The sequence below is a fragment of the Dipteris shenzhenensis genome, chromosome 15 (assembly GCF_047967505.1).
Source record: "Dipteris shenzhenensis isolate YYH24624 ecotype China chromosome 15, Dip_SZ_1.0, whole genome shotgun sequence".
Taxonomy (NCBI): Eukaryota; Viridiplantae; Streptophyta; class Polypodiopsida; order Gleicheniales; family Dipteridaceae; genus Dipteris; species Dipteris shenzhenensis.
Genome location: NC_141610.1, coordinates 11,724,771 through 11,749,143, shown reverse-complemented (window position 1 = coordinate 11,749,143; position 24,373 = coordinate 11,724,771). Strand labels below are relative to the sequence as shown.

Sequence of the window (24,373 nt, the reverse complement as noted above, 5' to 3'; positions counted from 1 at the left end):
GATTTTAAAATGTGGATTTTTGTTGTCACATTGGTGTGTTCAACTCGTAGTACATGACTTTTGTGGTCCACACTGAGGGTGCCATTGCTAGTTGTGTGGCCTTGGAAGAGAAAACCCAAGCATCCTTTGTTGGGCTTGCTTGGCATAAATCGCTACAAAATATAACGTCCACTCCTCCGAATGGCTCTGCATGGTTGTGCTTGATTTCTTGCATTCGCATGTCACACACTATGAATGTGTTCAACTCGACAAGGGAAATCTCATCGATAACAAAGAGTTTCACGTCTTTGTACAGTTGGGTCAATGCTTGTAGTTTCTTGCCCGAAAGGCTTCTGTATGTGCTTGAGAGCAATGGCAAGTGCAAGGCTGAGTGGTGTGGTCTCACCAATGTTGTAGGCAGCTTTGCTCATGTATGCTATAAGTAACACCTTTGGCAAGTCAATGTCTGTTGATTCTTTGTGTGAGTAAGACCTAAGAAGGGCTTGCACAATTAGAAGTGGGAAGGTTTTTCCTGTTCTTGCATTCCCTGATAAGAACAAAGAAAGGGGAGAGCTATAGCCCAAGCATTTCTTTAATAGTATATCCTCGATCAAAAGGCATTGCTCTGTGTTGAGCATACGTAACGAATAATGATATTCTTCATTGGGCATGAGTCGATACGTGAAATGTTGTGTTTGATGGATGTATGAGACTTTGGAGGAGGAATGAAGCTCACACTGCAGGTCGAACGTATTATCCTTGTCTTCACAAATGCTTGTCCCGAACGATAGCATGGTCGCTATAGTTGCAGTCCATTGTCACTGCGTTTTAATCACATGTTTGATGAACTTTGATTTGTTGGTTTTAATGAGATCATGGTTTGTAGTGTACATATCAGGCCATGTTTGGTTCACATCATCTAATATGTGCTCTTTCTCTACGAACAGCAAAAGTAAAGCAAACAAAGCTCAGGATAATGTTCCTATGCATGCTTTTGCTTGTTGTAATTGTGGTAGCGAATAATTTTGGCACGCTTGTGTTCCTTTTGTGCACGATCATTTGTTGAGTACTCCTTGCATATTCTACAAGGAAAAGTTGTAAAAAGCTACTGTTTCTACATGCGTACTTTGTGATTATGTCATCAAAGAACGTCACAACTTTCAAGGTCCATTATTTTAAGTTGAGAACGTCACTTTAAGAGCATGGTGCAATTTTCAGGTGGGTTGGTGTTGATGTAGCTAAATTCACTTGTGTTGCTAGTCAAAGGGAGCGAGAGGGATAAGTATACTGCTTGTTGCATGCTCAGGTGCTACGTCTTCAATATTGCATTGTTGACTTGCCAAACACGCTCATTTATGGGGGCGTTTAATTGCATACATTGCTTGAATGCTTGTTTTGCAACTTCATTTGTTGCCTTGTCCACCTTTATCATGTATGATGCAGAGAGTATGTTGTAGCTCCATGTGGTTTCAAGACAAATTAGATGTTTGTATTAGCTCCCCAGATCTTGGACACTGTTGGGTTGAAGTTGTTTGTGAAGATGTCTTTAGGATGTCTTTTGATGAAGAGGGTGGGTTGGACAATGTTGCTTTGCAAGGCCTCAATGTAATGTTCCTCCGACAGCGACAATGTGTCAAGGAACATCTTGAAGTCTTTGAATTGCATGGTGCCATTTTCCAAAGACAATGTAATTTTTTTGAAGTTGTTTCTTGCTGCTCTTGTGACTTTGTTGCTTGGCAATGGAAACATCATGTTCGTGCTGTGCATGGGTGGCCTAAGAAAATGAAAACGGCAATTGTCGCCTCTTTTTCTACATGTGTTTTTGTGCTTGTGCTGTTGGATGTCTTTGGGCTCACAAGAAAACTTAGAGATGTCTGCGGCGGTTATGAACTTGTCAATGAAATTCTCTACCTCTCCGTTTGTGGCTTCCCCATACATTGGTGCATCCTGAATCCACAGCAAGCCATGGTCATGCTCGCTGCTGTGATTTTGAAACTTTATGATAAAGAAGAAATCCACAACTTTGCCAAGGATTGTTGGGTCTTTCTTGAGAAGACGTTTCATAGCTTAGAACCTATGGACATAATATCTCGCTATTGTAACAGGATCAAGGTGTACAAGGTCACGTCTGTTAATGTAATTAGAGCTTGGTGCCTCGTTGTTTGTGGGCCGAGAAAGTTTGTGTAGACATGTAACGAGGGGCTTGGCATGTTTTCTCGGCAGCTAAAAATGTGATGAAAAAAGTCGAGGGACCGAGTTGGCATAGCATTGCAAAAAGATTATTCTTGAGCTTGTGCTTGCAATCAATTCATGTGCGCTTGCAGTTGAAGTTATGAAACCCAATGTTTGATTGGAGCGATCGCTCGATGTTGGTGTCTTGCACCACATATTTATCAAGAATAGATTGGCCCTGGAGCTTGCTTTTTGCATGCGAACCCATGTTGAAGACAAAATTTGTGCAACCAAGATTTTCACTATTTTGAAGAAAAGGTTCTCTATGGAGCACACAAATTGACGATCTTTATTAATCGATTCCCAGTGCGCTATGCCTTGGTAAGGCATGTGTTCAAGCAATGCATACTTTCTTGGGTGTCCATAAAATATATTAGGGAAAGCAAGCTCCCAACAATTTTTGTCTTTGAAAATACTCAGAGGGCTGAAGCTTTCCAATGGAGCGATTATTATAGTTTTGTCCTCATAATCCACGACTTGCTGCGCTGTCTAAATCCCATGCACAAGTGTATCAATCGTAAGGTCATCTACTTCCTCGTTGACACCAACATTGATGAGGTAGGGGTTTGCACTAGTTCTCTATGTGCACTAGATGTGTTCAACCCACATTGGATTCAAGCTCACTTTGTGCTCACAATAGAGTGGGGTCTGAAAGAGGTCAGGTAAAGCTTTCATGGTGAGAGTGGGACGCACAAGACCGCTCTGATAGTTGTGTGCATAAGACATCTTGCGCTTCATCACAACCATCACTGTTGCATTATCGCTCAAAAAATGTGGGAACACACACTGTACTCTGTCCACATCAGTGAAAACATTCACAATTGTGCCCTTAAGCCGAATTGGCCATCATAGGTTTGCTTGCATATTCGTGCAAAGGGTATTCGTATTGCAATGAGATGTATCTCAACTACATTCAGCATGCTTATGTGGTGGGCTATTGGAGCCAAGGACATGTTTCATAAAGAAAATCTTGGGACCAAACCTTTGCATGCTTATCTATTACATGAAGAACAAATGAGCTTTCCCCCCTCTTAGGTGTGTGTGTTTACAAGCTCTTATCTCTCCAAAAAACTTGTACTTGTGACGAAAGACCTTTGAGTTCAGACCTAAAGCACAACGACCCACAACAAATGCAAGGAACAGATGGTGTATCGTTGATGCTTTTGAGGTGCCGAAGAACTGAGGGACTAGCGTTCCGTTTGCTTATGTGGGTTGTTGGTTTGCGAGTTGTTTTTTGTTGCTTGTTGGGATGTTGTAGGGGCAAACTTGTGTGCAGGATTGCTGCCAAGGCCCTTCTTGTGCGATAGACCTTTTTCAAGATGTTTTCCATGCAATACCCTTGATTTGGGTACAAATACAAGTACTCCATAGCAATTTCTCTAGTAGTTGCAGTTGGTGCGCTAGACATCAACGCTACAAGTGCTTTCTCATGCTCTGTTGCCCACATTGTGTACTTATGTTTCTTCTGTTTCAAGAAAAGCGGCATGATTTCACAAGGAAATTTTAGCTCATTAATAAGTATTATGTGCATGCCTGAGGAGGTTTCGCATGCAACGGAAATATTTCTCTCATTCTTGATGTATCAAGGCATCTAACACTGAAAACAGCTTGCAAAACAACATTGAGCTGGACCAAGCAGTCGTGAACCAAAGCACATGAGTTTGATGCTATTGTAAAAATAATACGCTACGTGAGGTCTATGATGGATTCATCAGGGTGCTGCTGTGAGCATGTGAAAGTAGGTCAATCCAAGGTGATGCAAGTGCAACAATACTGAAAAAAAGAGACTCGAGTAGTATATCGCCCAAGTTTGCATATGATATTATTGGGAAGAACTCCACCAAGCAATGTAGGAAGTCTGTGTTCCCAGGGTATTCTCCTCTAAATGATGCTAGTTTGGCTGTGTCAAACTCGCAAACATCTGCAACAATATCCATTATTCAAAGTTGCGGTGAGCGTGGCGGGAGCACAACCAAGTAAAGAAAATCTGAACTTTCGAAGCGTTCATATAAGAGCATGGAGACATTGTAAAGGAGTCAAACTTGCATTGGAAAGAAAAGCAAACCACTACAAAAAACTCACCAAATTGAAAGAAGAGTAACTCTACGTACCTTCAACATAAGCTTCTCGGGTAGTGGCTTGGAAAGTGTTGCGTAGATCATGTTTTGCACTCTTGTTGATAGCCGAGGTCTTTAGAAGAGTGGAATGTTTTGGTGGACCGCCAATAGAACTAATCAACACAGGACAATTGCTCACTGGATTGCTCTTGCAATCGAACTTCTCAATGCTCAAGTGGCTAGACGATAGTCCCGCACACATACCTGCATGATATATTTGCCAATTAATAATACAATCACGAACAGAGCAAAGCAGTAATTGAATACTTCATTTTCAATTTGTGAGGAAAGGATAACGATGTCTTTCTTTTGACTTGAATTATCATCTCATTACACTGGAATTTGTAGATGTTTAGTGCTTTGAATTGATAGAGTTATAGCATATGAAATTCCATTTAATAATTGATGATATAATGATTGCTTATAGTTGGAGGAAGATTAAATCCAAATTGATTCTTTTTTCCAAATTTGCAGAGTTTGGATTGGACTTTGCTTGGAGCTTCAAGAATCAAGAGTATTGCAATTTGTAAGCAAACAAGCAAAGTCTAAGAGGTATGATCTTTAGCTTTGCATGGGTTTTTATGAATGTTGGATGGAGCATTTTGAAAGTTTAGATTCATATTACCCTTTTTTTTTCTAGATTTTTCATAGATAATTGTTTCTTGCATGAGTTTTCATGAGAGTAAGAGTAATGTAGAATCCTTAAAATTAATTATTGGAGCTTTATACTAGCTAAATCCCTAGACATAGTTTACTATTTATTGATTTATGTTTTTAGTTTGTCGATAGGCATGGGAAGGCCAAAGAAGGATACGAGACAAATATCCTTACATGTGGCTTTTGGCGGTACTTTTAAGGAAGTAGACAATAATGAGCATATGCATGTGGATTTGAATGTTGATGTTGATGCCGTGGCTCTTCAGAATGAGGATGGTAGAGCAAAAAGAGAAAGGAAAGCTATACAATGTATTTTATTCCAGCATGGAAGATCATATATCCATGGGCATATGCTATTTTTGATAATGAAGGAAAAGATGCTCTCTATGTGTGGAGATGAATGCCAACAATCCATTTGGTCAGTTGGGGAGTAGTACAATTTAAAAACAGGCACTTGAAATACACAAGAATTCAGAGGGGCACAAAAGGGCTGAAGAGAGACTTCATTTGAAAAGCAAAGGACCAAGCAAGGTCATAGAAAAAGCAAGTGGGCCTAATGGTAGATGCTGAAAAGGCACACATTATGAGTGTTATGCAAATTATGTGGTTTGTGGCACGTAAGGACCTGTCCTTAGAGTCATATATAGATGCATACTATCATTACATGTTTATGCGCACAACTGATATGCCATTGTCAAGTGAGTACTCATCCTACATAAATGTCAAATCCGGAAAAGAGCTATTAGAAGCATTATATCTTGTGTATTGGGAGAAACTCAGAGAAGAGATACGTGAGAGCACATGGATCATCGCTTTGAAAAACACATGATTGTTTACATTAGATTTCTCTCCAAAGGGGGATTCGGCCTTGTAAGACTCGATTTATGCCCTTAGTTCATATTTGTGATGATAAGGCACAATCAATATGTGAAGGTGTGTAACAAGTGATAGATGATATGCACTTAGAAAGGCAAAAAATGATGGATTTCACATCCGATGGGACTACTCCTATGATTGGTATAAATGAAGGATTACTTGCTAAACTATGCCATGACATTCCACATCTTTTGGGAGTTCATTGCATTGCTCACCATAAAGGACTAGTAGTCAAAGATGCATGTGAGAGCTTCATAGAGTTTACCAACATGGATAAATTTACAAACAACATAAGACAATGGTTGGGCGAATCTTTTTTGCAGGATGAGAAGAGCTCATGGATATTTTAGATGCCTTTCATCTGAAGCATTATTAAGTGCTTCAAGTACATGGTGTTAGATGGCTATCACGTGGGAAGGTGATGGATAGTTAGATTAAAATAATGCCTACACTTCTCACAAATTGAAAAAGGGGCCATGAAAAAATGTATGAACGTGCAATTGTATATCAAGTGCAGTTTCTCATACACTTTTTGGCTGATGTGTTGGCAGTATTTTAAGATAATTTTTGGGATGCTTTTGTGATAAATTTGAAAACATAGCGCAGCCTTTGATACAACAAGATCAATGACAAGGAGAGGTACAACTGTTTGTGGCTACATTGGTAGAGTCTTATCCACCAACAAAGGGATTGTTTAACACATTGGCACAATGTAGTAATGAAATAGAGTGGAGGCAAATGTTTCCTGAGCACTTTAAACTTTGGCAAATCGTTCTTGTTTTACCTGCTAGCTCTGTCATGTGTGAGAGAGGATTCTCAAAGTAGAATAGGGCGGCTATGATACGAAAAAATGTAGTAGCCCGTTAGATGCTTTGGGGGGGTTTGATTTGGGCTTGGGGGTAGAGTGGTTTGGGGGAGGCCATGCATGGAGGCCCATGCATGTGACGCATGGCCACGTGCATGGACGACGTTGCATGGCCACGTGTCACATACAAGGGCCTTCATAACAGGTAGAGCGAGAGGTAAAATAAAGGCATAGGCATGTCGAGAGGCTTTCGATGAGAGTAAAAACTGGGGATCGTTATGGCGAGCTCCCTGGATGGATTGGAGGCAGTGCAATCTGGTTGTCCTTTGGCACGTGTCAGTGTATTCGAGGGTGTCAGCGAGTAGGAAGCTCGATGCCATGAAGGGGATGAGAAAGGCGAGAGCTCATGGTTCTCTGCGCGAGGTAATCTGCGAGGAGGAAGGTGGTGATGCACAAGCTGGTAGAGCGATGGATGATGCTGTGGAGTGTGGAGAGTAAGTGTATAATAGCTTTTTATTCCATTTGATGTTGTGTTCGATGTTGTAACGTGATGTTTTCTTGTGGTAGGATTAAGAGGAAGCGAGGGAGACCTCACAAGACTCCGATGAAGAGGAACCACGGTCCCAAGATTTTGGAGTTGAACGTAATGGTGGTAGGTGTAGGAGGCGCAGACGTGGAATAGATAGACTACTTCCTAAGCTCGAGCAATTTCTTCAAGATGCTTACGTATCCGGCTATTCTGGTGTGGAGAGCGGAGGCGCACTATATCACTTGCACTTTTAAATGGTTGTCTGCATAGTTGCATGCACCATACATAGTGTGAATCTGCCCATCCAGAAATACATCGGCTAGGATGTGGATCGGCCTATCAGGGGAGTCATCAGGTGTCGCGCGTTGAAGCAGAAGAATTTGCATAACCAAGGTATGATTGGGTATTGCATGAAAGATTATGGTCAACCCCATTTCAAGAGCCTGGTGGCAAAAGGCATCTCTCGTGAGGACATGCAAGCAGGGATCGAGCTTTATATCAGATATGGTCCAGATGAGATGAAGAATCAGGTTTGCATAACGAGAGCTAATGTCTTTGATCGTGCTTTTATGTTTTGGAAGTTCAAGCTCAGGTGCAGATACGTTGCCACCCTGAGAAAGTGCCTTCTGAAGATGCTACCAACTAGGAGCTACTATCCTTCCGCTACATGGGCCATCCTGTTTCAAGGCAAGGAAATGGAGATCACTCGAGTCGAGTGCCTTTGGAAGGCGATGGTCTCGCCTTCATCTATCACGTCTGCTGATGTTAGTCTTATTTTCTTCAATAGTACTGAAAAGATAACCCATCCACATGTTGATAGGCATATCAAAGGTCTTCTGTCCGTCAAGGTACTTCGATACACAGTGCCACAAAAATGCCAGTAATTTACTTCTCTGTAGTGAAAGTTCTATGCTGAAAAGTGTGGAGAGTTAGTAGTCCAGTGGCAAATTCGTGTCTGATAAGGAGAATGTGGCCCTTGAAATGTCTGACGCACATGCAATCATCGTGAGCATGCAAAGCTCACACTGCCAGCCAGCACATCGCCCTGGAAAAGAACCAGTCAACACGCATGAACATAGTCCAAGGCTTCCCGAGTTCTTGCCTCTTGTTGATGCAACATGCAATCCATATTTTGTAAGCCGTTTGGGTTGATAGTATGTTAATACTTTTAGGCAGACTCAGTATACTACAAATGTTTTTCGTTTCTAGCCCTTGAGGTGTATGTACCGGAAAATTCCAAGCGCAATACATATTTTTTATGGGTTTTGCAAATCCTGTGTCGTCTCTGCTGTTGTTGAAGAAATTAAACAATGTGGTCTTTTTCCTCGCAAAATTACAATGTAATTGCAAAAAATTGTAAGCGAAACAGATGCTTTTATGCCAAGATACAGATTATTAAAAATTTTCATACCCAATAGAATAGGATCACAAATCATGATCGATCTTGTCGCAATTTGAAAACTCTTGATGCTTTGATGTTTATATCACTCTCAACTCCAGAGAAGCCGAAAGAGATTGAATGGGATGTTGTATATGAGACTTGGAAAGCAATGAAGGAGAGGCGGCCTCAAAGATTGTTTGAGGTTGCCTAAGATGGTAACGGGCTTTGGAAGCTTAAGATGGTGAGGGGCTTTGGAAGCCTATGATCGTGAGGGCTTTGGAAGCCTAAGATGTGAGGGGCTTTGATGTTGCCTAAGATGGTGAGGGGCTCTGAAAGCCTTATTTAACTCAGCATGTATTTTTTTCCATGTTTGCTTGAAAGGTTGGGTTTACTTGTTTGCTACCTTACGTTGCTATGGCCCAAGCATCATCTTTAAAATAATCTAAAATGCTTATTTTAAGCTTTCATATGAATGAATATTAGTACGAAGAGTTCATAATCTATGAAAATAAAGCTTTCTATGCTCTCTCGTACACTCCATTTCCAAATTTAACACAAAGGCGTCCCAAATATTGTCTTGAAAAACTTGATCTATCCTTATTCTCCTTATGATAGTTCTTAGGAGAGAACAACTTAGGTGCATTGAACAATCCCTGGTCATTAAACCTTTCCTAAAAGTTAAAAGTTAAGTAAAATCACTCAATCTTTTAAGTTAAGTAAAATTACTCAATAAAAGATTGGCAAGAGCTATACACCCATCCAGGTCTCCTTGCCTATAGCTACCTTCAAGACTTACATATTTTAGGACATGTGCATAGATTCCACCCCCTTTATCCTCACAAACAAGAACTCCATCTTTGGTCTTTCTCATAAACTCCATAAGATTTTGTAATATCTATGTGCTCATATTGATACAATAAATTCAACCAATCTACTTTTGCCAACACATAAACCAAAAAGTGTATGAGAAACTGCACTTGATATACGATTGCACATTCGTACATTTTTTCATGGCCCCTTTTTCAATCTGTGAGAAGTGCAGGCATTATTTTAACCAAACGATCCATTATTTTAACCAAACGATCCATCACTTTCCCCATGATACCCATCTAACACCATGTATTTGAAGCACTTGATAATGCTTCAAATGAAAGGCATCTAAAATAACGATCCATCACTTTCCCCATGATACCCATCTATAACACCATGTATTTGAAGCACTTGATAATGCTTCAAATGAAAGGCATCTAAAATATCCATGAGCTCCTCTCGTAGCAAAGAAGATTCACCTAGCCATTGTCTTATCTTGTTTGCAAATTTATCAACATTTGTAAACTCTATGGAGCTCTCACATGCATCTTTGACTATTAGTGCTTCACGATGAGCAATGCAATGAACACTCAAAAGATGTGGAATGTCACGGCATAGTTTAGCAAGTAATCCTTCATTTGCACCAATCATAGCAGCAGCCCCATCTAATGTAAAACCCACCATTTTTTGCCTTTCCAAGTGCATATCATCTATCACTTGTTGCACACCTTCATATATTGATTGTGCCTTACCATCACAATTATGAACTAAGCGCACAAATCTAGTCTTGCAAGGCCCAATTCCCCTTTTGGCAAGAACTGTAATGTAGACAAACAAGTGTTTTTCAAAGCGACGATCCATGCTTTCATCAACCATAATGGAATAGAAAGGGATCTCACATATCTCTTCTTTGAGTTTCTCCAAATACACAAGATATAATGTTTCTAAGAACTCTTTTCCTGAAATGATATTATGTAGGATGAGTACTCACTTGACAGTGGCATATCAGGTGTGTGCATAAACATGTGATGATAGCATGCATCTACATATGACTCTAAGGACATGTCCTTACGTGCGACAAACCACATAATTTGCATAACGCTCATAACGTGTGCCTTTTCAGCATCTACCATTAGGTCCTCTTGCTTTTTCAATTGAAATCTCTCTTGGGCCCTTTTGTGTCCTTCTGAATTCTTGTGTATTTCAAGTGCCTACTTGTGAATTGTACTACTCCCCATTTGACCAAATGGACTGTTGGCATTATCTCCACACATATAGAGTATTTAATCCACTCCTTTCCTTCATTATTAAAAATAGCATATGCCCAAGGATATATAATCTTCCATGCTGGAATAAAAGACCTTGTATAGTTTCCTTTCTCTTTGTTGCTTTGATATCCTCATTCTGAAGAGCCACAACATCAACATCAACATTCAAATCCACATACATATGCTCACTATTGTCTACTTCCTTAGAATTACCGTGCCAAAAGCCACATGTAAGGATATTTGTCTCTTATCCTTCTTTGGCCTTCCCATGCCTATCGACAAATCAAAAACTTAAATCAATAAATAGTAAAGTATGTTTGGGGAGTTAAGCTTAGTATAAAGACTACAATAATTAATTTTAAGGATTCTACATTACTCTTACTCATGAAAAACTCATGGAGGAAACAATTGTTTGTGACAAATCTAGAAAAAAAAAAGGGTAACATGAATCTAAACTTTCAAAATGCTCCATCTGACATTCATAAAAACCCATGCAAAGCTAAAGTTCATACCTCTTAGACTTTGCTTATTTACTTGCAAATTGAAATGCTTGAACCTCCAAGCAAACTCCAATCTTATTTTACAAAATCTAATTTTACAAATCTACAAAGAAAATCAATTTGGATTTAATCTTCCTCCAACTATGAATATTCATTATACCATCAACATTGCGCAACACCAAAACGTTTTGCATATACAGTGTGAATTGCCAAGCTATTGGACTCTTTTGGAACATGAATTCACACTTTTGGAATTTCACGAGCTATAAAGCTATCAATTCATAGCTCTAAAGGCTTCACGTTTCTACAAAATTCACAAGCTATTGGACTCTTTTGGAACATGAATTCACACTTTTGGAACTCCACGAACTATAATGCTATCAATTCATAGCTCTAAAGGCTTCATGTTTCTACAAATTCTAGTGCAGTGAGCAAGCTAGCAGGAAAAGAGTCAACTTTTCACGTTGCAAAAACCTGCCAAAATGTTATTTTGTGAGAAAATATGTGTAGGATTTGCAGAAGGTTCCAGCGCCTAAATGAAGCAAGTTGCAAAGATAAGCTGGATAGAAAAGTATGAAAAGACGTTGAGGTAAGTGCCCAAAGCAGTTTTTTGGTTTCGACAAGAGGGAGCCACATGAAGCCATCGTCAATGATTGGAAGAAGGGTAGAGGCGAGAACTTTGATTGACAATCTATGCTAGAAAATCGTTTTTCAGGCTATAGGTGATAGCTTTACAAATTGGAATGACTTCTTACAAGACAAAGCAAGGCTTCAAAGCATGAAAAAACGTTATTTTGCAAGAAAATATGCGTACGAACTGTGATTGTTGATCAATGCGGGAAAATACTCTTATAGGCTCTTGCAACGACAACTTACAAGAAAGCGTAGCTTCAATCGGCAGAGATCTTGGTGCAGCACGATCTTATGTTCTCATAATCACCATCTTATGTTTGCACGATCAGTACAATTATGACGATCAATAGAGCTGTAAAAACAAGCAAAGTTTGTCAAAGGCTACACTGTCTAATGGGAGGCAATGTATTTTGCGAGAAAATATGCAAGAAAACTTTCTTGCAAGTATACGCTATAGCTTTGGCAAGTGCAACGACAACTTACAAGTGGATTCATCGTTCAATCAACATAGATATTGCTGCCTTTTACACTTTGCTTGCAGCTTCACGAATCATGTCTGCACGCTCATCATCTTATGTAGCCTGCACGATCGGTACTTTATGAAATCCTTGCAGTAGTGCTTTTTGACGAAAATCTACCACCGGGCTATGAAAGGAGAAGCCAATGAAGGAGAGGATTGGAGGCACAATGATTGAAGAGGCAACACACGAGAAGGCTGGAGTAGCTCGAGAGTAGCAGGACTGCAAGTGGAAGGAAGGTGAGTTTGAGTCGTGAGGCTAGGAGCTTGCAGGAAGAGATAACGTGACGTCATTCTGTGTTAGACTTTGAAGGTTAGCCTTTCTTTTGATAATTTGAAGATTTCGTCACTCTTCTTGCCATGAAGGGCTGAATTGAAAATCCTGTTTGTTTTCAGTGTGCTAAATTTTTTTACACTCCCTCATAAAGGTCCCGAAGGCTTCAAATTTGAGGGCTGGCTACAGCCTTCTCGCATACCAATCCCACAAGTATTGGTGGTTTATCACATTCATTGTCTCCATTTTGGAGCCCATAAGTTTCATCTTTCAATTGGCCTTAGCAAGTCTCTCTTTCCACTTTCTTCTTAAGGTGGAGGATATGTATGTCTCTTGTGGTTTATGTCTTCTATGTGGAAACACAAGGGCACACGGGCATTCATTCTCTACTGAGCGTAGATAGCAGTTTCAATGAGCCTCTTTTAAGCAACGAGGCCAAAAATGTAGTGAGCATTGGATGTACAAGCTATTTTGCAAAAGCTAGGATCTTTAGCCAAACCGCGTTTTTGTGGGTTAAATCTTGTGCTTGTCGCTGGGTCAAAATGTTCCCTCGAGATTGGTGATATTCTTGAGCTAGCACCTGGCAGCATGTTCACTACTATAACTTCCTCTATTTCAAGCTTGGCCAATGGCAACAATATTTGAATTGTTGTTGTGACAATGCTTTTTAAGAAAGGATTGCGCCTGTCCAACTCGGCCAATCAGATGCTCGCTTGCAGCTGCATCTTTGTTGGGATGTACCACTGCAGGTTGTGACCGGCGTCCTTATTGTCTTCAACATCTTAGGCCTATCTTTGGTGTCTGGGCTGGCCGTTTTGATTATTATAGGCCCTCTCACGGCATATTTTTCAAGTAAGCGAAAATACTATCAAATGTTTGTGATGAGATTAAGGGACACCAGGATGAAGGCAATCATTGAAGCGCTTGCTTACATCAAAGTCATCAAGTTCTAAGCATGGGAAGAGAAATTTTGTGAGAGATTTCAGGCATACAGACAAACTGAGTACAACTTGTTGACAAGATTTGTTATTTCTATGGCATTCAACATTTTGTTCTCTAGAACACTGTGCCTTTTGTCCAATCTGCCACATGTTTAATTGTAGCCTTGATTAACACAAGCCTTACGACTTCTATAGTTTTCATAGTGGCTTGTGTATATAGAATACCTCAAAACCCAGTCAAAAATTTTCCCCAGGCACTCAGTGCTGCATCCTAGGTCTTAGTTTAAGTTGAGCACTTGGATAAATTCATGTTTAGTAGTGAGCTCCAATCAGGTGCAATGGCAAGGCATCCTGTTGTAGATAAGTTTCCTGTTGTTGTGGAGAATAGAACTTTTGCATGGGACGAAGCTAAAAGCAACAGGCCCACTTTGAGTGATGTAAATACAGAGATTAAGAAGGGACCCTCGTTTTCATAGTTGGAACAGTTAGGGTAGGAAAATCCTCTCTCGTGGCAGCCTTCCTTGAAGAGATGATGAAGATATTTGGAGGGGTAAGTTTCCTTGCCATGTTGATCTCTTTGTTAACAAGAACATGTATTTCATTTTGAATTTCAATGGGCTTGGTACTGTTGTAACTGTGAAGATATGCTATGTACTGGATAAGAGCTTCTCCTTTGAGGGGTATCATCCCTCTCTCTGCTAGCCTGACGGGGTAGGGGGTTTGTACTTTAATCCTATGAGAATTCTTTTGTCAATTGTTTGTATTCTTTTCCCATAGAGGACCATTCTTCGAACAAGCATTGTGTATAGGAACTTCCTCATTTCTAAGCTCCATCGATGTGGTTTCTTGCATTTGTTTTAAAAGCTTCCATGAGTCTTCTTTCCATGCTTGCATTCCACTTGTAGTTGTTCTAAAACTCAAGTCCTAGGTACTTCTGGGTTGTAGTTGCTTCTAGTGGTTTTGCTTCAAATGTAAAGGACATTTGCTTGTTTTTTTCTTGATTATCATGACCGTCTTTTGCAAAGACAATTACATTCTCCGCATGGATATGTAGGAGCATACCTGACAATTTCTACTCCTTCTTCACTGTGACTTCTATTCATAAACAGAGAAGAGTTGGGGGGAGGAGATAGCCTTGTTTGACCCCATTGCTTTATGATTATCATTTCCTTAGAAGTTGACCATCCAGTAGTGGCTTTGATAGTTCTCCAAGTGTGGTTTGACAGTAGCTTTCCTAAGTTCTTGAGGTATTTGCAGAGCTGTTCAATCCTTTCCCATAATTGTTTATGGGTTATGGTTTCAAAAGCTTTCTTGACGTCCACAACGTAGCAGCAAATTACTCGATTGCTTTTGTTACAACTCGGGGTTATGGTTTCAAAAGCTTTCTTGACATCCACAACGTAGCAGCAAATTGCTCGATTGCTTTTGTTGCAACTCGTATTATAACCAGATGATCTATTATTAAATGCTTGGGACTGAAACATACTTTAGATGATGTTGTTTTTCCTTTTCTTCCCTAATAGCCTTAATCTTGGCTAATTCTATTGACTTTTGGTTTAGTTGAAGTCATGTGACACCCTTAACTGGCCCCTTTTAGCTTTGAAGATTGGTGATGAAGCTTGATTCATAGATCCCATGTGGTAAGTATAAATTTAGCATGTCTTTTTGAATGATGAATATTAGTAATGGGATCTATCACATCTTCTGAACAAGTGGTCCTGTACTATTAAGTTCAATTTGTATGTCATATAAAACGTATATAATATATGATTTTAAAGTACTATGTACATTATATCTTTTTAAACGGTAATATATGTAATTAGAACTTCATCTATGTGCATTACTAGTTTCAATGAGATTGAGTAGATTTAGTACTTAGTTCCTACCAAAAAAAATTCAAAAGCTGTAAACACCTCATCAAACTATTAGAAAAAGGGGGAAGAGTAGAAGACTAAGTAGTTGTGCATGTAATCATGTTTCTGGCTACAGTTACAGTACTGTTTTTTTCTTTATAAAAGATGTTGCAAGATCTTGTACATGATTTGAAGCTTTTGTACTATTTGAACTATAACAAAGCTTGGCGTTTGCTATAGCAACCATTGTACTTGCAACAAAATGGTAATAGTATCCGATTCATCTTGTTCATTTCTATGAGAAGTGACTATTATTTTTCTATTGGGTGATGTTTAGAATAATCATGAGTGTGTTTAAGGATTGAGCATGATGATAGAAAAGGGAATTAAAAGATGAGGGACTAAGTGTTCATTTGTTTAGGAGGTATGGAAAAGAGTATCAAGTGAAGTTTAGAATAATGATGGGTGTCTTTGTTGATGATCTTTCTTTATCGGTATGTTTCCACATGGGTAAGTTTTTTCACATGTGCTTAGGGTTTCTTATGGATTTATGTAGTTGGTTCTCCCCTCTTCATCAGGATGGTTATCCTATTGTGCATGAGCCTCCTTTATATCTATTGCTTAAGCTTTATTGTTCATGCTTTGTGTTTCATGCTTGGCTTGTTGACTTTGGTTTTCCTATTCTACTGAGGCTAAGACTCAGGTTCACCATTGTGTAAGTTTTCCCTCTATCATTCATATATGAAGGTCATGCTATTGTATCTCTCTATTTCTATTTGATGGAATCATGGATGTCAACTTCCTTAATGGGTATAGTTGTTCCCATTGAAGCAAAGCAAAGGCTTAGGTTTGGCACTTTTTGTGGATGTTTTTTTTGTGCGGGGCTTAACTCATTGTGTATGTCTCAGATCGGCCATGGCCGAGAAGATGCTTTAAATCATCGATCATTCTCTTGGTGAAGGGAAAAGGCATATCATTGCATGTCTTTGATCTTTGATGGCTATCTAGCCTCCTTGTGGGCTAAGGATGGGATGGGCTACATCACTTCCTAATGCCACAGCTTTATGTTCTTTTGTCTACTTTGTATAGTGACCATTTTTATTGTGTGGTTGGGCTCTCTTTCCCTATCCTATAGTCATGCAGCTCTAATACTTCAACATTGGGTTTATTTATGTCTTGTTGTGCAGGGCTTAACTCATTGTGTATGTCTCAGATCGGCCATGGCCGAGAAGATGCTTTAAATCATCGATCATTCTCTTGGTGAAGGGAAAAGGCATATCGTTGCATGTCTTTGATCTTTGATGGCTATCTAGCCTCCTTGTGGGCTAAGGATGGGATGGGCTACATCACTTCCTAATGCCACAGCTTTATGTTCTTTTGTCTACTTTGTATAATGACCATTCTTATTGTGTGGTTGGGCTCTTTTTCCCTATCCTATAGTCATGCGGCTCTAATACTTCGACATTGGGTTTATTTATGTCTTGTTGTGTTTATCCTAGGCCAACTTTATGTTGGTGATGGGCTACATATTGGGGAGTGACAATCATCGATTCATAGACTTCCTTTGTGCTATGCGTTTGATGCTTCAATGTTGGATTTTAGGACAACTTCCATCTTGACTCTTACTATTTTGTTTTGTAGTTCATCCAAACTTTTGCTACGTAATTTCTTATTCTTTGTAAAGGCTTTTGTATATATTTTCATATTATTTGTAAAGAGGTTCGATTGTATTGTCTTTAGCAGGCTCTAATGTTGCAGAAAATGGAAATTTTCTTATCTAAAACTTCCTTTGTGCACTTGTATTTCTCTAGCAGATTTTCCCAATGCCATCCGTTGAATGCTTTTGTAAATATGCTTCTTCTATGAGCCACTAACAGAAACTTAGTTTTTCATTGCCTTATAATGAACTCTAATTCAAAGCTTGCATTGTCAAAACTTATATTCTAATATTTGGTGCTTTAGATTCTGAGAAGCCGGCCTCTAAGTCACCATCTACTTCTCCTATCACTCCTCAAAATACTTCTTTCAAACACATTAATCCAAACAAAGCATCTAGATACTTTGGATGTAACAGAGCAATGAACTTGGCTGCTACATACAAAGAAAGAATGGAAAGAAGGTTAGGTAATGAGCTCTTTTTGTTCGTTCTTTATAAATCTATAGATTCAATAGAACTACATGTAGAATTACTTGATATCGCTCAAAGAGTAAGGCATAGGGCACCAACTCCCTTTGGTAAGAATACCTATCAGAATTTTGAGTATGAGATGAATTGCCACAAGTAAAAGTTGGTCAAATTAGCATGATTGTGTTCTACACTAAAAAAGCTTCAAATATATCTTTAGACCTTGAAATTTGGGTAACACATGAAAAAGTTATATGATTTTGAAAGGACATGGGTTTTTATATTTTAATATATTTTTTGTTTTAATTTCCCTCATCCAAAAGACCCCCCCTTGGGTCTTATATATTATGAAAAATATGTGCAAATCTGAAAATCTTTCATACTTTTTGAAGTATAAACCTTATTCGTTGTGGTAGGGAGGACTAGAGATTGTCATATTTATCCCTTGCATATTTAAAACTTCTGTAGGAAATCCGTCAATATTATATATGAACCTCAGTGATGAGGAACTGGAGAATTTTGTGGACAAGTACATTTCTGTAAACAATGACTTGCTTAACGTTAACGAGAGGGACTTGCAAACTCACAGTCATCAAAAAACATGCCACAAGAGAAAAACAAAGTCACGCAAATTTGGCTTGCCAAGGGCTCCGATGCACAAAACAACACTCCTCATCCCTTTGCCAAAACAACATAACAATCAAAAAGCGCGGCTGAACTACAAGAAGATAGAGCTAGCAATGCAAGCAACAATAACAAATCCTTGGACTTTGATCAGTTCCTCGAACAAATTTCGATGACCGAGCTTGAGTACCAAAAAGCAGTCCGTAGCATAATCTCGCAGCCCATGATTTTCCTGAAAAGACAACCAAATGACATAAACACGAGCAACTTCAATCTTGCTCTCTCAAAGCTTTGGGATGCAAACACATATGTACAGTTCGTCCTAAATCCTCACAGGGTAGCTTCATACTGCACATTGTATATTACTAAGGTTGACAAAGAAACAAACAACACAATCAAGAAAGCAATACCAGAGAGCTTCGAGCGTAGCGGCCCTGCAAACAAGCACATCAAGAGAATAGGGAACGCAATACTAAACACTCAGCACATCAGTGCCCAACAAGAAGCCTATCTTTGCCTTTCGCTACCACTCTCAACCACAACCAAGGAGTTTCTGTACATTAACACTAGCAACCCCAAACAAAGAACAATGCTACTAAAACGATGCACATGACTCGACCAACTACACCCAGACAGCACGGATGTCTCCCATACCCTAGATTTTGAACAAGGGTAGTAACATAATGAGTTGGTGCCCCAGGGTTTAAGGTTTTGCAAGACCTAAAAAATGTAGCAAAATCTACTATTGTTCCTTGAAAAATCAAAGTGAATGAACAGTATGAAGAAAAATCTATTAAAATCTCTTACTCCATGCAATCAGCTGGATAGAATGGTATGGTGCACTACCTTTGCTAGCAATTAGCTAGCAATCAGAGACTTATCTTAGGTTTTCTTTTCAAGGCAATCTGCTAGCAAAGTATGATATATATCATAAAATGAAAGTTAATTTTATAAATGTTGCATGCTGAGCACTTATCTTAGGTTTTCTTTTCAAGGCAATCTGCTAGCAAAGTATGATATCCGACCTCTGATTGAAGATCGCACCTAACATGCCTTTATGGCCATATGGTGGTCAAAATAGCTAGGTAATTATGTAACTGCCATCCCAGGTGCTTAGATGTCAGTAAGTTTGAACGTCAGCTAGTTTGAATGCTTGGCATCATCACACAACCTGTGTATATGATAAACATTCTCATGGTGCATTATAGTCCAAGAGCTCATTCGGCCTATGCACAAATGGTCGATAACAATGTCAACCTACCAACAGCTCTACTCATAGCCTATACAAGAAAATGTACATTCAATATAGGTGGCTCAACAATCCATTCACCCTTCCACTAGTAACACACACATTAACAAGTTCTAGTAGGTGAGAAACTCGAGAACCTCAATGCATTGTACAAAAATATAAGACTGGTGGGCCTGGAAGGCAATGCTAATAGAACAATTTTCTCTTTTTTTGATTGAATCGTCACTATAGCCTAAAGGAACCCTTAGTCTACCTTTGGTGCTAAAGAAAGAGTACATTAATGTAAACCAACTTGAAAGAGAGAGGACATCTCCTTTTGCTCTTGATGTCCTCGTCCTCCTGCTCCTCCTCCTTGAGAGCATGCTCTTGAGGAGAACATGGGTTCACCCATGTGGCAGTAAAGCAATTACCTCCCGTTGCGGATGGTCTACTCCTCTTGCTATTCTAACTCGGGCGATAAAAACATTGCAGGAAAGGGTTTCCGGAGTCGTGGAAAGCGAGATTGTTGATCTGGGTTGCTCTTACAACCCTGAGGAATCAGCTGATGAAGAAGCATTGATGGGTGTACCCCTTGAAACCAGGTCACATGCTGTCATGGGAGATACCCTTCTGGATCAAAATGGTTGTACGCCTCAAAACCACCTTCAGCAGATTTTCGGGACTCAGACTGTGGATGCTGCTACCTATGCGTCCCTAATACGGCGGTATCGGGATACAAGGGCCCTGTCGAATGGCAAGCGTGTCCATGCCCACATTGTGAAATGTGGTCTTGAACAAAATACTTTCTTGGGGAACCACCTTCTCCACATGTATGACAATTGTGATGCTGTGGAGGATGCTCTAGGAATCTTTGACCAATTGCGGCGGACTGTTTTCGCATGTAATCTTATTATTAGAGCTTATATCCGGCAAGGTCAGAGCCTTGAAGCTCTCCAGCTCTTCCACCAAATGCTACAGGAAGGAATTCGGCCAAACCAGGTCACCTATGTGAGTGTGCTTTCTGTGTATACCACCCAGGAAGCTGTGGCTGAAGGTAAGCGCACACACATCCGCATTTTGGGCAGCGAATGTAAATCAGATGTTATTGTGGAGACGACGCTCGTCAACATGTATGGCAAGTGTGGCAGCATCAACGATGCACAAAGGACATTTGACACAATGGCAGAGAGAAACGTGGTTTCTTGGACCACGATGATTGCACTTCATGCACAGCATGGCAACATGAAGAAATCGTTTCAAGTGTTTGATCAACTCATACTGGAAGGATTTATGCCTAACCGAGTGAGCTTTATCAGTATTCTTGCTGCATGTGTCAGCCCATCAGCCCTATCTGAGGGCAGAAGACTGCATACGAGGATCGTCAAGAGTGGATTCGGCTCAGAGATCACCATAGGGAATGCTCTTATCAACATGTATGCGAAATGCGCAAGCCTAGAAGATGCAAGAGAAATGTTTGACGAGATGTCCCAGCACGATGTGGTGTCCTGGACAGGGATGATTGGGGTGTATGTCCAGCAAGGGAAGGCCAAAGAGGCCCTTAAACTTTTCAACCAAATGCTAAAGAATGGAGTGGAACCTAACAGGGTGACTTTTATCAGCATTCTGGCTGCTTTTTCCAGCCAGACAGCACTAGCTGAAGGCAAGGAAATGCACAGATGCATCATGAACAATGGGTTTGAACTGGATGTCACGGTGGCAAATGCTCTTCTCAGCATGTATGGCAAATGTGGCAGCTTGGAAGATGCACGGATAATATTTTATGAAATGGGTGACAAGGATCTGGTTTCTTGGAATTCTATGATTGCAGCGTATGCTGAGCAGGGGAAGATCAAAGGGGCTCTTGAACTGTTTGTTCAAATGCAAATGAAAGGAATGAAGCCCGATAGGTTCACTTTTATCAGTCTTCTTGCAGCATTTTCCAGCCCTAGTACCTTAGCTGAAGGTAGGCAATTGCATGCCAACATCAGGAATGGAGGTTTAGAGCGAGACGTACTTGTTGGAGGTGCTCTCATTAACATGTATGGCAGGTGTGGCAGCCTGGAGGATGCACAGAAGATATTTGACAAAATGCCTGTGCGTGATGTGGTTTCATGGAATTCTATCATTACTGTGCATACCCAGCATGGGCAAGGTGAATTGTCTTTGGAACTGTTCTACAAAATGCAAGGGGAAGGAATTGTGCCTGACAAGGTTACAGTGGTCAACATTCTTACTACATGTGCTAGCCAAGAAGCCCTATCTACAGGCAAGAAATTACACGATTTCATTCTTCATAGTAGATACGACTCGGATGAAATAGTGGGGTCTGCCCTTATCAACATGTATGGCAAGTGTGGCAGCTCAGGAGATGCAAGGAGAGTGTTTGATATGATGCCTAAGCCAAAAGTCTTCTCTTGGACGGCCATGATTGCAGTGTATGTCCAACAGGGTCTAGGCAAGGAGGCTCTTCAACATTTTGACCAAATGCAGCGGAAAGGAGTTTTGCCAGACAAGGTTGCTTTCATCACTGTTCTGGCTGCATGTGCAAGCAGGGCAGCACTAGCTGAAGGTAAGCAGATACATGCCTGTATTGTGGTCAGAAACCTGGAATCGGACGTTGTTGTGGGTAATGCCTTAATCACCATGTATGGCAAGTGTGGCAGCTTGAAGGATGCTCAGAGAGTTTTTAACAGACTACCGCAGTGTGATATTGTTTCTTGGAATTCCTTGATTGCTATTTATGCACAACATGGACTTGGGAAGCGAGCCCTTAGAATTTTTGACCTAATGGAAAAGGAAGGCATGATGGCAGACAAGGTCACCTTTGTCAATGTACTTTCTGCATGTAGCCATGCTGGTATGGTTGATCAGGGCCGTGATCGTTTTCATTCCATGAAAAAGGATCATGGTATCTCACCTAACGTGGATCATTATGTTTGTATGATTGATCTACTTGGAAGGGCAGGGCTATTGGATGAGGCAGAGCGTTTGATCTATGATATGCCATTTCAACCTTCAGCTGTGCCTTTCATGGCTCTGCTTGGTGCCTGCCAATATCAGGCTGATGTGAAACGAGGAGAACGTGTGGCACATCATGTGTTTGAACTCGATCCAGATAACTTGACCCCATATATAGTGCTATCAAACCTCTATGCTGCAGCTGGTAGGGAAGATGATGCTGCAATGGTTATACAAAGGATGAGGGCCAGGGGTCTTAAGCTGTAACTCTCTTGATAGGCCGAGATTAAGCACCAGACAGTAGGGACTCCCATAAAGCATTTAGGTTTATGGTGGAAGGTGGAGAGTAGACACATGGAAACCTGGTTCTATTAAGAGAGTGATTTCGATGGCTCTTCCAGTCTTGTATCAACAGTGATGGTGGCAGAGGGTGAGTAATTGGGGTGTGAAGGAAGCAACTAGGCTAACTAGTGCATTTAAAGCAGTCTGCTGGAGAACCTTAAGAAAGCATGATGGAGTTGTGCAGAATCTCATATAAGCACCGTTTCGTCAAAGAAAGGTTCCCATAATCCTATGCTTCATTTTGTTTAATCCTTGCATCTGTGCTCCAGCTGGCAGGGAAGATGATGCTGCAAAGACATTACAATAGAAGATGGTGGGCCATCAAATGAGAGATTTTGGTCACAGTGCATTTTCTTAGAGGCAATTGGAGACATCTCTTTCAATTTAGTAACAGACGAAAAATGACTTGTATTGAAAAAGGCTGAAGGGACAACCTCAACTCAAGACCACAGCTCACCTCTGCTGAGTTTTTCACTGTTTACAAGACTCAGGACACGACTCAGAAGGCTATCTTCTAATCTGATGACCCAGCTGAGTAGAGATGAATTCCACTACATTCAAGTCAGCCATGAAGGCCTGGCGACTAAACACAGCACCGTAAAGCTCAGGAGGCCGACCCTCATCAAAGATGCTTGAAGGGAGTACACCATAGCCACGAACTGTTGATAAAGGCCTCCTTCCATCGTTGCAGTTTCAGATATCACGAAACCACCGTATGCTCATTGGTTGACAAAGGTCACCACCATGTTGTTGGAATATCACTGGTCACCTCCCTACTTGTGAGCCCCCATATGAGGAGTGCATCGGGGGGTTGGACCATAGAGAGAAGAGTAGCATGGGTGTCACATGGGCAGCACATGGGCTGCCATGTGGGCAGCAAAGGTACCTGGCTGTGTGGGCAGATCTCCATCAGCTAATGATGTCAGCAAGGGTACGGAGATGCCACCTAGCCTGGCAGTGGCTGTGCGGAGGTACACAAGGCCTGGCAGAAGGCGGGAGACCAGAGGTTGATAGGTGGTTGGCTGTAGCAGGGTATGGAGCTTTTGGGGCTGACATATGCCCTGGATAGAGGCAAGACCTGCACAGTACAAGAGACCAGAAAGAGAGGGCTGAAGGGGGGCAGGCCTTTGCTCCTATATAGGGCCTGGTTGGGCTGGTTGGGCGCAGCCAACCAGGTCAGCTGAACAGACCTGCAATCGTCGGGCAGGAGGGGCTGTTTGGGTCGGCTATTTCCCCCTCTCCTGGTCGGTTTTTTGAAGGGCCCTTGGGGCCTATATAAGAGGAGCCATTTGGGGTCATAACTCATCACATGGAGCAGCCCTTTGGACAGCAGACAAGAGCAGCAGTTGGGCAACCTTGGGCCTACGTTCAGGAGGAGAAAGTGACCTAGAAGAGCCACAGACTGAGCTAGAGTGGCAGTCCACCTAGGCTGAGTTTCCAGACAGCAAGGTGGAAGAGATCCTTTGGACAGAGAGTCTACCTAAGCTCAGTGGAGCAGGCGCGCTTAGAGATCTAGAGGTGGCAGGCATATAGTAGAACCTTTTTGGTATTGCATCTTGTCCAGTTTGTGGACGGACGGAAATATATAAGAGTTGCTTCCATATTGTCCTTGAGCACAGTCTATTTGCTAGTCTACAAACACATGAATGGTTGTGAAGTACACACACTTGATGAAGCTGATTCCATATTGAAACACTTCCGTGTGTAATTCCTAGGCTAATCTA

General features: G+C 40.8%; 2 protein-coding genes across 2 annotated transcripts; one reads left to right on the top strand and one right to left on the bottom strand.

The window, feature by feature from the left end:
- Nucleotides 1-9,734: 9,734 nt before the first annotated feature.
- Nucleotides 9,735-10,262, bottom strand: LOC147893365 (uncharacterized). Its single transcript, XM_087385721.1, has one exon. The coding sequence runs from the start codon at nucleotides 10,260-10,262 to the stop codon at nucleotides 9,735-9,737; it is 528 nt and encodes a 175-aa protein (XP_087241847.1).
- Nucleotides 10,263-19,730: 9,468 nt separating this feature from the next.
- On the top strand, nucleotides 19,731-24,168 carry LOC147893364 (pentatricopeptide repeat-containing protein At5g27110-like). The gene has a single exon (XM_087385720.1). The coding sequence runs from the start codon at nucleotides 19,731-19,733 to the stop codon at nucleotides 22,572-22,574; it is 2,844 nt and encodes a 947-aa protein (XP_087241846.1). The 3' UTR covers nucleotides 22,575-24,168.
- The last annotated feature ends 205 nt before the right edge of the window (nucleotides 24,169-24,373 follow it).